Source organism: Nannospalax galili, unplaced genomic scaffold (assembly GCF_000622305.1).
Source record: "Nannospalax galili isolate Female #2095 unplaced genomic scaffold, S.galili_v1.0 scaffold243, whole genome shotgun sequence".
Classification (NCBI taxonomy): Eukaryota; Metazoa; Chordata; class Mammalia; order Rodentia; family Spalacidae; genus Nannospalax; species Nannospalax galili.
In genome coordinates, this window is record NW_008353490.1 from 2,607,462 (window position 1) to 2,622,395 (window position 14,934).

At 37.8% G+C, this 14,934-nt stretch overlaps 1 protein-coding gene across 5 annotated transcripts in view; it reads right to left on the reverse strand.

Moving 5' to 3' along the window:
- The window catches only part of Neto1 (neuropilin and tolloid like 1), a 153,809-nt gene extending 139,309 nt beyond the window's left edge, over nt 1–14,500 (reverse strand). For 3 of the 5 annotated variants that reach the window (XM_008850660.2, XM_008850659.2, XM_029554829.1), the window contains exons 1-4: nt 14,181–14,385; nt 12,133–12,186; nt 11,759–11,896; nt 4,922–5,170 (exon numbers count right to left, since the gene is read on the reverse strand). In XM_008850660.2, the coding sequence (XP_008848882.1) occupies nt 4,922–5,170; nt 11,759–11,896; nt 12,133–12,186; nt 14,181–14,208 (469 nt within the window). In that variant the 5' untranslated portion in view covers nt 14,209–14,385. Of the gene's footprint in view, nt 1–2,835; nt 2,904–4,921; nt 5,171–11,758; nt 11,897–12,132; nt 12,187–14,180 lie in introns of those variants that run through there. The other 2 variants (XM_008850661.2, XM_008850658.1) reach the window with 2 other exon arrangements.
- Between the last annotated feature and the right edge of the window lie 434 nt (nt 14,501–14,934).

A 14,934-nucleotide genomic window follows, 5' to 3' on the forward strand; every position in this document is an offset into this window, starting at 1 on the left:
CTTCAATAGGAATGACTAACTCAATCTCAACTCTATGTTACTTTGGGATGTAGTCCTTCAGTTAAACTTCCTCAGTAAGATGAATGTAACTTTATCTCATAGAAAATGTAAAGGAAAAATATACCATCCAAAGTGTAAGATTCCACAAGTGTCCTTTTCTATGTCAGAAAATAGGACAAAAAACTCTTCATTTGAAAGTGAAGTAAAACACTACCAAAATAAAGCTGGTATTAACTGTAGGAAAAATTGCCCTCCCCAGAAATACAACCTCCTAGATGTTTTCCCTGACTAATGTCACTGATCTGGGAGGTATAACAGATAGTTATGTTTCTTCTCCTTAGGTTATATTTTCTAGTGGCAAAGAAAATTATGCCAAGAAGGTATCTGGCTGTGGGGAAGTGCTATTTCCTGCTCAGAATGCTTCCTTAGGTTGAATTTACCAAATGTGGAACTGAACAACAATATCTCTAATTTCAAAATATATTTAAAACCATTAACCACATAATTTCCTATTTATGTTTTACCTTTCCCAGCACCCACATGGAAGCTATGAATGAACCATCCTTAACTCCAGTTCCATTGGAATCCAAAACCCTCTTCTGATCTCCATGGCATTGCATGACACAGGTACACACACATACATACATGTATTGCAAGCAATATACTCATACACATAAAACAAAAATAATAAACAAAATATTAAAAAATAGTTTGTTTAAACAAATAATATGAAATGAAGGTATTTATTAAAGAAACTTTAAACACTATTGATAAGCCTGATTCACTTTTCACTCTATCTCCATCTAGGCTCTGAAACACCCTCTCCCCATTTGCTTGCCTCTCTGTGCCTGGGCACCCATTCCTACGAGCTTGATATATATTGTTTAAGTTTTACTCAAGGTCTTATTACTATTTTCTAGTTGAGTTTCTATAATAAGTTAGGTTTAAATATTTTTAAATGAAATATTTTGTTAAATGAGAAAAAATATAGTTCTACACAGTTCACACTTTTATGATTTTATATGTCCTTCTTGAATTAGCTATGTGCTATCATATTTTTCAAATTGTAATTTTGACACTTTTTTTCTGTCTCTGCATTTATCTCTGTTCCTGGAACCCAGAAAATATAGAGCTGGTCAACTCACCCCACAGAACAAATTGGAATTCTCTATTTACCATCCCTGACACATCCACTGGGGCTCTTGGTCCTTCTTTAAGCCTTAACCTTGTTCTTTGTAAACCCCAGGATTTGAACTAGATGATTACTTCCTCAGCCTCATAATACTTCTTATGAATGCTAGGCCATAGTGTGGGGTGACTCATCCTGTACTCTGGACCTAGATGACGACACAGTATCCCCAAATAACCGTCAGTGAACTAAAAAGTAAAGAACCATCAAACTGTAGGAAAAAGAGAATGCCTCCCTTAACACTGTTTCCATGGTATTTCTTTTGGCTCTCTTCCTGCCCTCCCTGTCCATGCATGACTTCTGGTTGGCTGATTCCCAGTCATCACTGAGAATTGAGAAGCACAGCCACTAGGTCCAGAAGGAGCAAGAGATGGAAAGGCAGTTTATTTTATTTTATTTTTTAGGTTGATTAGATTCATACCAGAATAGATATCAGAATGCCAGACACTGAGATCTCAGGGAATAGAAGCAATTTTTGAAATGACTGAGGACACAAATAGGCATGCCAGCCAGATTAGATGGAAGCAGAGGCAGGAGAGGACAGACGAGAGAAGCGTATGATCCCATGGGAGTCTGAAACCTAAGCACCCCCTAGAAAAAATTGATCCATATCACTGACAAAACACTGAGTACCCTGTCTCAGTGCTGTTACACACATACAGCATGACATTGATCTTCAAAATTTGTACTGATCAAATCCAATCAGCTATTGGAATGCAATTATTCACCTGGTCGTAATATAGACATGCTGGTATGTTTGCATGTAAGAAAAATTTCACTATGTGATCCTAAGAATATGATAGAAAATATATCCATCTGCGTATATGTTTATATTCTATCTCTATGTACATGTATTTATTTCTGTATGCAATTAAAAATGCATATGAATATATATGTATATATGTTTCTTCACCTTGTTAAGTTTCACAGATGTGATTCATTTACAAGAGAACATATAATCTCAATTCAGTGTATAGAGGCCAAGTTTCTCAAGTTTTAGGGTTACTATCTAGATTTTAGATTGTGGCAAATTCATAAAAGTAAGAGCAGCCACCTGACCTTCCTGATGTAGTTTCTGTCTTGATATATTTTATGGCCTCAATCAGAAATAATTATAGCCCCCACATGCAATGGAGCCCAATATGACTAATTTAACAAAAAGGTAACATGATGTAAAGACTAGTTTTTTTTTCTTCTATTCATATTTGAAAAACAAGAGACATGTTATCATTTGGAAATGGTCTAGGATACTTGTTCTTCCAATAGTTGATAGAAAAACATCTTTATTTTAAAGTGAAAATGATCCAGTTCAGTTTTTCAAAACTAGCTATGAGATGGTTGAGATCTTATAAGCACTCAAAAATTCAAATTCATAAATATATACTGAATCACTTATACTTCAAAAATTCTGAGATAATAAACATTATTTTTATAAAATAATATATTGAAAGATAAAATATTTGGGCTATATCCAAGGCTTTTAGCATGAAAGGACATTTAAGCCAGTCCGGAAGCACTCTTTGGCTCCAAAACCCATTTCCCTCACAACTGACCCAGATTCCAACCCTGGAGCTGGTAAGCAGGCTTCATCCCCAGTATGGGACCACTTTGGTATCAAGGTGATTTAAGCAATAGTTTATACCTTCAATCATGAAATCAATCTCAGGAACTTGTGCTTCCTCAGTTTCCCCAGCTCATCATGCGAATCAAACTGCTAAGTAAGTAAACATGAAAACAAAATGATAACTGATGCAGACAGGCTCCAGATTGTTGAAGTGTTGTCTTAGCTTCCACTAAGCCCCGTCCACTGCTTATAACAATAACCGGCTGGATTTCTCAGCTTCAGCTCTTCTTGGAATAAATAGGATATTTCTTTGCTACACTAGCAACAGGCTGTGGTAATGCATCTTCTGACAGCATAGAAATGTTGTGGGTATCCTTCTTATATTCCCACTGCCTCTCCTACACTAGCAACAGGATCCCCCATTGATTTAGGCCAATTTATCCAGGGATGACAAAAGCCCCACCTCATCATTAACTCATTTTAGTTTCCTAGGATTTTCTCCTCAAGGTCTCTTCAGACTCAGTTTTCTGTGATGATAAAAGTTTGTCTGAGACATCAAGTATATAGCTCCACACAAACCAACAGCAACAACTGATGCTTAGACCTACTCTATGACTACTGAAAACCTGGGATAGCAGAGTGTCACTATTTAGGTTACAACAAAAGAAGCTAGAAGTGTGGGCAATATTGCTATATTGATAAAACGTGCCAGCTGATCTTACAGTCTTTAGAAAATCATAATTTCAAAACCTAGACACTATGTTCATGGTTGACAAACTCAGAATGCAAAAATATCTTATGAAACCCTGCCACACATCAGAAGTTTTGGGTCTGGGTTACATTCAAAATCATCAGTTATGAAAAAATACATATATTTACAAATCTAGTACTAATAATCAAGTTAGTCTGATTGTGGCATGTAAAATATCCATGACTTCTATGTGTAGAACAATGTTAACAAAAGGTAATTAAGAATTATAGTCCCACAGTGATACAGTGAAATATTCCAATCCATATGAAGCATCTAATATCTGCCTTTTTAAGACTATATGTCATAATGTAAGCAATCATAAGTCCTACCTAAATTACTTTTAAAATTGTAATTATCTGTTCAACAAAGTTCTACTATGTGCTGCCTCTATATAGAGGACTTGTTTGTGATACTGGGACTTGAGCCTAGGACCACTTGGGTTCTAGGCAAACATTCTACCGCTGAGTTATAATTTTAGTCCTCAGCTTATATTACACGAAACTTCATGGATTTTGTGTGTATCCCCATGTCTCTTGTTACCCATTGTAACCTAAATGAAACAATATATACAAATTGAGAAACATGTCACCATGTATAAAAAATGTACAGTGTGTGATTTGACTAATCTTTTTTTCCTTTGGATCATTTTTTTTTTCCAATTAGGAAAGAAATGACTTCATTAAACCTCAATTGATGAGTATGGAGGGATCATGAGTTTTAAGAATATGATAGCATATTTTTATTGTGATAAATGGCTTTTAATGAAAAAAGTCAACATCCCAGAACCCTTTGAATATCAACATGTTAAAAGGAAAATTGACATAGACTATATAATTTTATAATTGCTCTTAATGTCTACCAATCCTTATAAAGGAGCTATTGGCTGCTACAGGTCTCCAATTTCCTTTCATCAGAACTCTAAAGAATTTGCATTTCTAAGGAGAGATTAGCCAGCTCTGTCTATAGTAGGATCCATTTACTTTAAAGATGATAATTTTCAGAACAATGAACTTTTATTCAAGTTCTCCAAAAATCATTTTAATGAATACTTTATAGTATTATAAATGCCTTTTCAAGTTTAGTGGGATTTTACCTATAATTAGTCTCTGTACTGTTAACTGTCTCTCAAATTACACATTTCAGCATAATTGAACTCAATTAAATTTATTGTATTTCTGATGACCACACAGACTTCTGATTTATTATGCTTTGCCTACCTAGTGGAGGCTAAATTTAAGGATTGTTTTTCTTTCAGAATTTTTAAAGAAAGGGAATTACAGATTGAGTTTTAAACATAACTGGAAAATACTTTGAACAACTGCAATATTGTACAAAAGATTTTATATTATGAAGGTAGAGAACAGAAATAAGGAAGGAAAAAAAGGACAGAACACTTTTTGGAAACAATTTTACTTACCAGGTGTGAAATTATATCGAGCTGAAAATCCCATTGATTCCAGCTCTCCATCAGCAAAAAATTTAATCCACAGAAATCTTCCACTGGATTTTATTACAGGTGGATTCTGTTGTCCACAGAAACGTCCAATTATTGGAGAAAAGCCAAAAGGTCCATCTCGAACTTCAATATGATCAAATTTGCACTCCCAAGATGGTTCAATAGAGTATTTTTCATCAAAGTAAAGTTCAATGCACTGCCGTGGGGCAGCTATAAAAACAAAAGAAAGATTATATGTAGAAGGCAATTTCTTAAGTCTTTAGGCTGATTTTTCTGATTCTGTATCAGATTTTATCTACATACTGGTTAATCAAACCCTCCATAAAAATAACAGAAAAATAAATAGAAATGCAAAGAAAGGAGGTGATACTTAGAATTCTAGGGACATTGCTGTTAAAAAGCATCTAGCTGGGAGTGGTGGCTCAAGCCTTTAATCCCAGCACTTGGGAGGCAGAGGCAGGCAGATCCTTGTGAGTTCAAGGCCAGCCTGGTCTACATAGAGAGTTCAGATCAGCTGGGACTACAGGGAGACCCTGTCTCAAAAAGACAAAAAAGAAAGCATCTAAAAGCTTGTCTTTAAAACTGATGCTAGTCCGTAAAACACTATTATAATATGAACTAACAGCGCTAATTCCAAGTTAGAAAGGCTGCAACTTGTGTTAGAAGTTGGAGAGACCGTAGTTCTCTTTTCCTATATTCTGTAGTGTTCATGGTTTTGACAGAAGCCATTTGAGAATTATTCATCAAGGAATTTCACAACCACCCATGTTGTTTCAACCAGGTGTCTTGATTACATCCAAGTACACGTAGAAGGGCATTAAGGGTAATGATTCCAGAACACAGATGTGGTCTCATGCCTCTCCACTTGAATCCAGCAGCACTCTTACCAGTTGCAGAACTACAGTCAATACATTTGATAAGTAGGAGCCTTTAGGGCACCCCACTTCCAGAGTCTTATCATCTCAGAAAGGGCAAAACAATATGCAAGCCACTTCAAACATGCCATGATTCCTAAGCCAGTATGCGCTCTAGGGCTGGTGTACATTGGCTCACTTTCTGTTTGTTCACTTTGTTTCTATGTCTATATGCCCACAATTTAACCCCTCCTTATCTGGGAAGGATATTATTTAGTTTGGTTAATATTTGTTTATTTTGTTTCTTTTTCTTTTTTCTTTTCTTTTTTTTTTTTTTTTTTTTTTTTTTTTATTTTTCTGTACTGGTGAGTAAGGCCAGGGCTTGGAAGAGTTAGGCAAATGCTTTACCAATGAGCTATATCCCCAATTCTCCTGAAGATCTTGTTTAGAGGAACCCCCTCTCTAAATGTGTTCATGACAGACAAGAACCTTATCTCATTTACTTAATTTTCTCAGCATCTTAGCAAAATTGCTGCCATTGAGACTTTAACGAAAACTATTTTGAGTAAATTAGAAATGACTATCTTCTTAAATATTCCTTTCATGCCTGTCTAAAGTATTTATCATGGAAGAGAGTTATGGGTCTATCAGCCATATAAACCACTATCCTATAGTGACTTAAAGTTCTCTCTCATTGACCCCTTGTCATGAACAAAACAGTTATGACCAACATTCCTTCTATATTCAGGCAAGATATTCCGTAACAGGTGAAACTTCTGTTGAAATATCAGCACATGTAGATCTAGGCCGTGAACAAAACTGCTTGCTGTCTTGAACCCTGTGAACCAACCTTCCCTGCTATCTTGCCAATAGCAAAGACTAACCCCTCCAAAACATGGGCCTATGTGATCAATCATTCTGCATGGCTGCTGCACATGATCCACTAGTCCATAAATGTGTATTGTTCACTGCCATCAATGACCTAAACATAAAACCGTTGCATGCATGGATGCCATGGTTTATACAGAACTGAGATAAATGATGTCTTAGAAAATTAGAGAATTTTGTAGTAAAATGTAATCCTACCATTCTCCAAATAAACTTAAAATCAATAGTTAATAGGTTGGTCTATGTTAAAAGATTATTGTCTAAAAGATATTTAATCTGTAAAAATATTTTGGACTCATTGGACATTGAAAAGGAACACTAATAACTCATAAGAAAGACCAGGCAACAGTTTATCTGACATTAGCATATATTACTAAAGTCTGCAGACAGAATACAAAATGTTAGATTTGAGAAAGTTTTCATTAAATCTTTAAAACCTGCAAATTGGTAACTATTGTGAAGAACTAGCTAAGTATGAAACTACATTTTTCACATAGCATGTTATTCTACCATTCTGCCAACATGGAGACAAATATTAAAAAACGGAACTTGTCCACATACACAGCATGAAATGCATCACACTTATGCATTATGATTCGACATTATATGCCTGCTTGTTCCTCTTCTCTTTGCTAAGCCAGAGAAGAAAAAATAAACCACTTCAGAGTGTGAGGTATTTCTTTTAGATGTAAATAATGTATGACTAGGGGAAATTTTAGCCATAAAGAAAGTTCTGTGCTAGTTTACTTAACATTTGATGCCTCATTTAAAAACAGTTGCCCACTGTTTTTCCTATCGGGAAATAGTCATCTTACATGAAAAATGCATTTATTCTTAATTTTTTTTAACTGGAAAATACTAATGTACTGAAGTTGATGCTTTACAGCAAATCACAGTAAAAGGAAACCTTTAAAATACTAACCATAAGCAAACACTAACCTGATAAAATACAGACATCATCATCAATATCATCATCTTTTGGACGAAAATATATACAAATTATCTAATTTTTAGAAAATTTTAAATAGCATGCTAAAATATTTTCAGTCTCCTTTCACTAAAAGTCACAGGCAAGCAGACACCAGAGGAACATACAAAAATACAAACCAACAATATAATTGCATCAAAATTAAAGAAGCATTCAACAGACTTTACCCTGATAAACACAAAATATCCTGGCAGATGCTGCTAATCTCAAAGACCCTCCCTTATCTTCACTGTGCTTATGGCTTAAGTTCTGTCCCACATGGATAAACATACCATCCACGTCCTTTCTGAAAATATGCCATCATTGTGGCTTCTGAAGGACCATGTTATACTTGGACAATTCATCTTCCTTTCATTCAGCATGTGGAAATTGACTACATATAAATCCCCGTAAGAAAACTCTACTACCTGAGGTTAGAAGCTGCTCAAATAATTTCTTTAAAAAATTATTTATAATTTTTATGTGTATGCATGCATTGCCTACATGTAGGTAAGTGCTCCCGTGTCATGCAATGCCCGCAGAGGACAGAAGAGACTGTCGGATCCCCTGGAGCTGGAGTTGTGGACAGTTGTTAGCTGCCATGTGAGTGCTGGGATTTGAACCCAGGTCTTCTGCAAGAACTGTTAGTGTTCTTAACTGCTGAGCCATCTCTCCAGTCCCCTCAAAGAACTTCTTAAAAAATAACCGTGCCGTATAAAATTGCTATTGTAGACGTACAAATGAGTGCCCATGATATAAGTAAATTGAAGTCCTCAGGGTCCCAATCCTCAAACTCACATTTTCTTTACCTTCAGTTTGCTAGATTCACAATTACCTCTTGCTTTATTTCCCCAAGGCTAACATTCATCTGAAACTGAAATTCCTTTAGAGCTCAACCTCTGAGATTTTTGGATACACTGCCTACTGGTGCATTCAGAATTCACATATGTGTAGTGTACTTAATCAAGCTGAAGAGTGCTGAGACCATCTCAAATCCATGAATAAATCCTGTGCTCCTGAACTGAGGTTGTGTTTGCAGTCTTTACTACAACCTGTCTTACTTAAGCAACTTGACCATTTACTTATCCCCCATTAAAATATCCCCCAAAAAGTAATTTAAGGTAAAAAAGATTTATTTTGCTTGCAATTCCAGGTTACAACTCTCATTGCAAGGGAGAGAGAGTCAAGGAAGTTACTCATGTTCCACCCACAGGAACAGAGAGCAAAGAATTAATATACCCATGCCAGTGTTCAGCAGGAGTTCTCCTTCACAGAGAGTCCAGGGCTAGCCTAGAAATAGTCCCTAGGTCACACTGAGGAGGGAGGTCTTCTCATCTCAGTTAACCCAATCATGAAAATCCCTGAAAGGCATGTTCACAGGTCAACCTAAACTAAACCCTCTAGTAATTGAGACCCTCTTCCCAGTGTTCCTCACTGTGTTGTCAACTACAGAAATTAATAATCACACCCTCTTTCTCTTGAGTTTCCAGTTTATCTTATTTTCTGCTGAACAAGCTATTCCTTTTAAAAACAAATATGTGTAATTCTTACCATTACAAAAACAAAGAAGTCGTGCCCTATTCAGTGAGTCCCACTGTCCACAAATACCATCTGTCCTCAATTTTCTACCCACTGGGAGGTGGCTCCCTTCCTGCTGTGTTAGCCACGGTGTTCATTCTAAAGTCATAGACAGGCTCTTAACTGCTTCATGCAATAGACATACATATGCTTTGATGTGTTTTTGTTTCATTTCCATCAGTGCCACAACTTTTATTGGAAAAGTGACTGATTAGTGGAACCCCTACACAGCAGCTTCTGTGAAACCCTCACTAATTCTCCTCTCCTTCTCACACTCCAGATACTCCTACCCATGTCACTGCTATGTCCATCCCCAGCATTTTGTTTTTATCTGCTCATCCTCTCTCTTCTCATGTTAGGCCAGAGAACTGGGTGTTGCTGGCATTCTAATGGAATGTAATTAAAATCAAATGGTTCCTAAGGCTCTACCTACATCCACATGGATTATCAGCCAAATATTCCCCCACAAAGAAGGCCAAAATCTCTACCTCATAGCTCTCTCTTTATTTTCCTATTCCAGCCATCCTCTGAAAGCCTTGAGGTTCCTTCAGATTGTTTATTGAAAGGGCCAGACAGACTCCCTAGGTCACACTCTAAGTGCTTTAAGACAAGTATCATGCGTGTTTTGTGCAAGGCTCTGTAATCTAGATGTAGAGTAGAACAGAAGCTACTTTATTATTCAAATGAATGAATGAATTCTTTATAGATCAGTTTCAGAGCAATATTAGTAGTAGTTTCTCTTTATTTTCTTATCTTTGTCCACACACACACACACACACACACACACACACTAAATGAGGCTATGTATGTACTATTATATTAAAAGGCTAGCAATGCTTATTAACGCACCAAAAATAATATACACAAAAGCACACTTGAATGTCAAAGCTTTGTTTCTGAACTGATCTTTGCAATAAGACAGTAAGATGAGTTTATGCTTTTCTTTTTTAAGAATTAAGCATTTTAAAATTCTGTTGCTTCCAAATATAAGTATTGTGAGTTTGAGGAAGACATTCCACCTTTCTATTCTATGCCTCAGTTTTCTAATTAACAAAATTAAGACAACTTCCGAAGAGAAGAGAGGTAAGAAAACAGAGAATTCCAGGATCATTCTAAGACTTTTTTCCTTTGATGACTTGTTAAATAAAATATCAACATCACATAAGAAATACAAGGAGGGAGTGGAGAAAGCAGGGTTTAAGGACAGTAATGTGTCCAATTTCACCATTAATAGGGACATATTCAAAATAGAATGGATACATGTTTCCTTAGCCTAGTGGGGATATCTGTGCTGATTTTTATTATCTATAGAATATAAATACAGAAGGCACATGTTTTGATACATGGTAAGTTCTTTATTTTAATATATATAATTTATAAAAATGTGATATTAACTTCATCAAAAGAACAACTAATTTCAAACAAGCATCTCTACATTGTACTTTTTAGCAATCCAAGTTTCCACATGTCTTTGTTAGTTGGTTTGATTTATCTTTTTAACATAAAAGTTTATGTAGTTGTCCTAGCTTTGTGAAAAGCTCTACTCTAAGGCAAGAGAAAAAGAAAGATTCTTGACTAATAAATTACAATGAGAAAAATAATTACTTCTCAATAAAGACCGTTAATTTCATAAAAGCTGAAGACAGTCTTCTGAAAGATCTATCACATGATCATAACCCTGGTTTATAGGTTTACAAGGAGAAGCCAAGAATCACATTTCTCTCATTAATGTAGCTCTCTCTGTAGGTGTACCTGGTGATGAGCGTAACAAGCTCTAGGCTATTTGGAGAAAGCACTCAAAATTTGACTTCCATTACTTGGAGACAGTTTCGTATATTTTTACAAGCTCTCTCCACATTTAACAAGAGGTAGCTCAAGGTTAAAAGAAATGGAAAATATTCAAAGAGAGGTAAATCTCTTTTTAAATACTATTTATCCATCAGGTTGGAAAAATAATGAAAGCATCATAAATTAGAACCCTAGCTTTGACTGTAAAATTTGATCATGCCACTTGTTAGCCCAAAATAGGCTAAATGTCATTCAAATTAATGCACAGAAAGCCATATGATTTTTCAGTATATCTTTGGATTTTACATGGTTCTTGTCACTTTATGTGTCACTTTATGACATTAAACACTAACAAACGTAGAGGTTATTATAATTACTGTTAAACTTATAAAAACACTAATTTCTCAAGCTATAGCACATTAGGTGATATTAATCCACCTATATAAACTTTCTATTATTTTTATAATATAACTCAATTACATCGACTGCAAAATAAACTTTTAAGTTGAGGACTTGTCTTATTTCTCAGAATTGGTGCATTTATTACCCATTACTAATGATTTCGGTAATTAGCCTGACTCTAGATTTTATAGTGATTTACTTCACTCAGAGTCATTTATGCCCACTGTCTCCAAAATCAATTTTGCATATTATATACACAGAACCTGGTGAAAATCAGGCTTTGGCTTGGCCCTCTGGCTCTGGCACTCCTTCTGTTCTTACCTTCTATGATGTAGACACACTCTCGGTCTGGGGGATACTTGCTGGGATAGTTGGGAGAGGTAAAGACACCTCCCTCTGCATGCTTTGTCCAGGTTCCACACTGTACTGACTTCTGTGTTTCTGAAGTGATTTGCTTTTCTATAAAACAAAATTAAAAAAGAAATCATCATCCCATTGTCTATAATACTAAAAATAGGGAGGATAGTCTCATAATATCCATTAGTAAATTAATTTTAAAATGGTCTTTTAGTCACAATCAATCAATTATGCACACTATGAAATGTTCAGCTATTCTGGAATATTAAGAGCAGGGAAAAATAGGAAATAAAAAATAATGAGAGGTCTTCCACTAGCATTTTTCCAAAGAAACACACCTGTTCCCTTCTTGGCTGCCCCAGAGGTATGGAGGATGATTAAACTTGCTATAACTGAAACAGAAAAGAAAAATTAGAAATTACAAATGCACACCAAAAGTGATCAAATCTTATAAAACCACAAGGCAATTACAGATAAATTATACCAAAATAGAATAATTTTATCATTGTTAATCATTTCAAAGCTGACTCGGAACTTCCAAAATCTAATTTAAAAATGTGCAAAGGAAAACTTGGGACTCCCTTAAAGAGGTACTGCGTCTTTTAGAATGGATGAGACCATGGATACTTCAAAACTAAAGAATGTTGTATTCCACTCATCTCACACAGACTGCAGTGAGATTTTGAGAGCTCTGCTGTCAGTAAGGCCTCTTTGCTAAGAGTGCTGCCAGTGTCTTTAAAAGAAGAGTGAGAGCTCAGGTTAAAGGAGAAAGACAAAAACAATGTGCCAAAAGCTCCATGAGCCACCCTACATGTTACTAGTATGACTGGATTTTAGAACATAAACAATACTGCAATATCTATGGCAGGCGGGGGAGGGAGTGCAAGAGAGAAAGGGAACAATGTGGATATGTGGATTGGTGGCATTAAACAGCACTAAAAGAGAAAAAGGAACTGAAGTACCAAGTAGCCCTGTCTGTGACACTTTCCAGCCTGTGAACTTCATCCTTTCTAACCTGAACTTTAATTTAAAATTTACTGTCATTCAGAAACAGACAATAATTTTGAGAAGGGAGATTTTTGGAAGCATTTGTGGAGTCAGTTCAGGATCAGACTCTGGTCTGTAATTGATCAGTATATGACCAGAACTTGCATTTGCTCCTGTCTTCTTCCTCATTTACTTAAAACATTTTTAGAAAACCCAAGGCTAGCAAAGTACAAACATCATCTAGTCTTCATAATTTCTATCATTTATTCTTCTGTTTTATTTTAATGAGAAATTACATAAATATATCTTTGTTCTTATATATGCACCCAAAATTAATTTAGGGGAAGGGGGTCATAATTCACAGTAATTTCATTATCTTAAACTCAGTACAGGTGCTTAAGAATTATGCCTAAACATTATTCTAAGAAAATTACCTGGGTCTTGACATTAATTTTTGAGAAACTATCAGTTGTGCTACTTTTTAATCTAGCCATGTCATTCATCCAGTTTTAAGATTACAAGATTTGTTCTTGATGTGTGTGTGCGTGTGTATCTCTCTCTCTCTCTCTCTCTCTCTCTCTCTCTCTCTCTCTCTCTACAGACATTTCCTAACCTGCTGTGATCCTATAACTCCCTCCCCCACCAGAGGCTCCATGCATATCACTGTGTGCATTTGATCGTCTTAATCTGATTTCCTATTTTGGTGGGCTCACACCATGGAACACCTACAGTGCTTAACTCGTGGGTAAAGCCAGTCTTTTAACAGCATGATACAGATTTAGCCCCCCAGGTCTTGCTTCATAATGTGACATTCCCACCACACATTTTCTCTGACATTCTCTTTACTTAATGACTTCTAAACCTGCTTGCCTCTACTTCTCCCCACCTCGCCTCGAGGCTTTCTCAGACTCTGAAATAGAGTTCCAACTGTAGTTGGCATGCGCCCTTCCGGAAGCCCTGGGTCCAGGTGTGCTGTAACTTACCTGGGGTATGGAAGATGGGTCCGCCTGAGCCCCTGAATCCCACAAACGAGGAATATTCTTTCTCGTCCACCAAGTATCAGCTCTGTTACTTTCCTGTTTCCACCTGCGTCCTCTCTGGGGCCCAGCATCTCCCTCGCTTGCCCACATTTTAACTGCACACTTGTCTGGACCCCCGAGTTTCCTGCCTATGGAGAGATGGTTTTCCCTGACCAACTCTGAGGTCCAGCGACTCACTGTGCGCCGCCCCCGCCAGGCTGTATGATGCTGCAATACCGAAAGTTTACCTCTGCCCCAGACTCCTAGGGACTGCGGGGTCTGGCTGGAGCTTGGTGGCCTGGCTTTTCCCAGCGCATTGGGCCAAAAGGAGGAGGGGTGTCGCCCCAAGAACCGACTGGCATTATTGGAGAGGTACTCACTGTGAAACAAACTGCGTCCATAGATCATGTCTGTGCGTTACACCAGAGGCTCCAATCTCCACTAATTCCATTTAGAAACGGGAAGACTTCAGTGGTGGGGAGAGGAAGAAGTCCAAAGGTTTCAAATATGCAAACCACGAGCAAAATACAGTGGGGGGAAGCAAGAGAGGAAAGAAAGCGATAGGAACTGGTCTGTCTTCCGCCCTTGGCTTGCTCTCGCCCTGGCTTGCTCTCTCAGCACAGCGAAGCCAGCATCCCCACCATGACGCTCACATCACACCCTGGCGCCAACCGCCACCATCAGCACCACCACCAGCAGCACCCTCCTCCTTTGCATCATCGCCACCGCCGCAGCTGTCAGGAGGACGCGGCGGACAGTCTGCGCGCGGGCGGCTGCAGGCACCTGGCGAGCCCCGGTGCGCCCGAAGCCGGGACCCGACCTGGTCCCTGCGACGGATGGCGCGAGGAGGGGGCCGGTCCGGATCGACGGCAACGATAGGGCAGGCGGCAGCAAAGGAGGCGGCAAGGGCTTGCTCAGTCGCCAGTCTCATCCACCACGAGCAGCAGGTCGGAGCAGCGTCGCCGGGAGGATGCCCATCCGCAGCCCTGCTCTCTCCAGCCTTTGGGGGTCTTCTGCTGAGGCATTGAAGGCAGGGAAGCAGGCGTCCGTCATGGGCTCGCCGGGCTGCGCGCCACCTCTGCGATCTAGCAGGAAAAGGAGCCTGAGGGTGGGTGTCAGGGGCGGGGTTGGGGG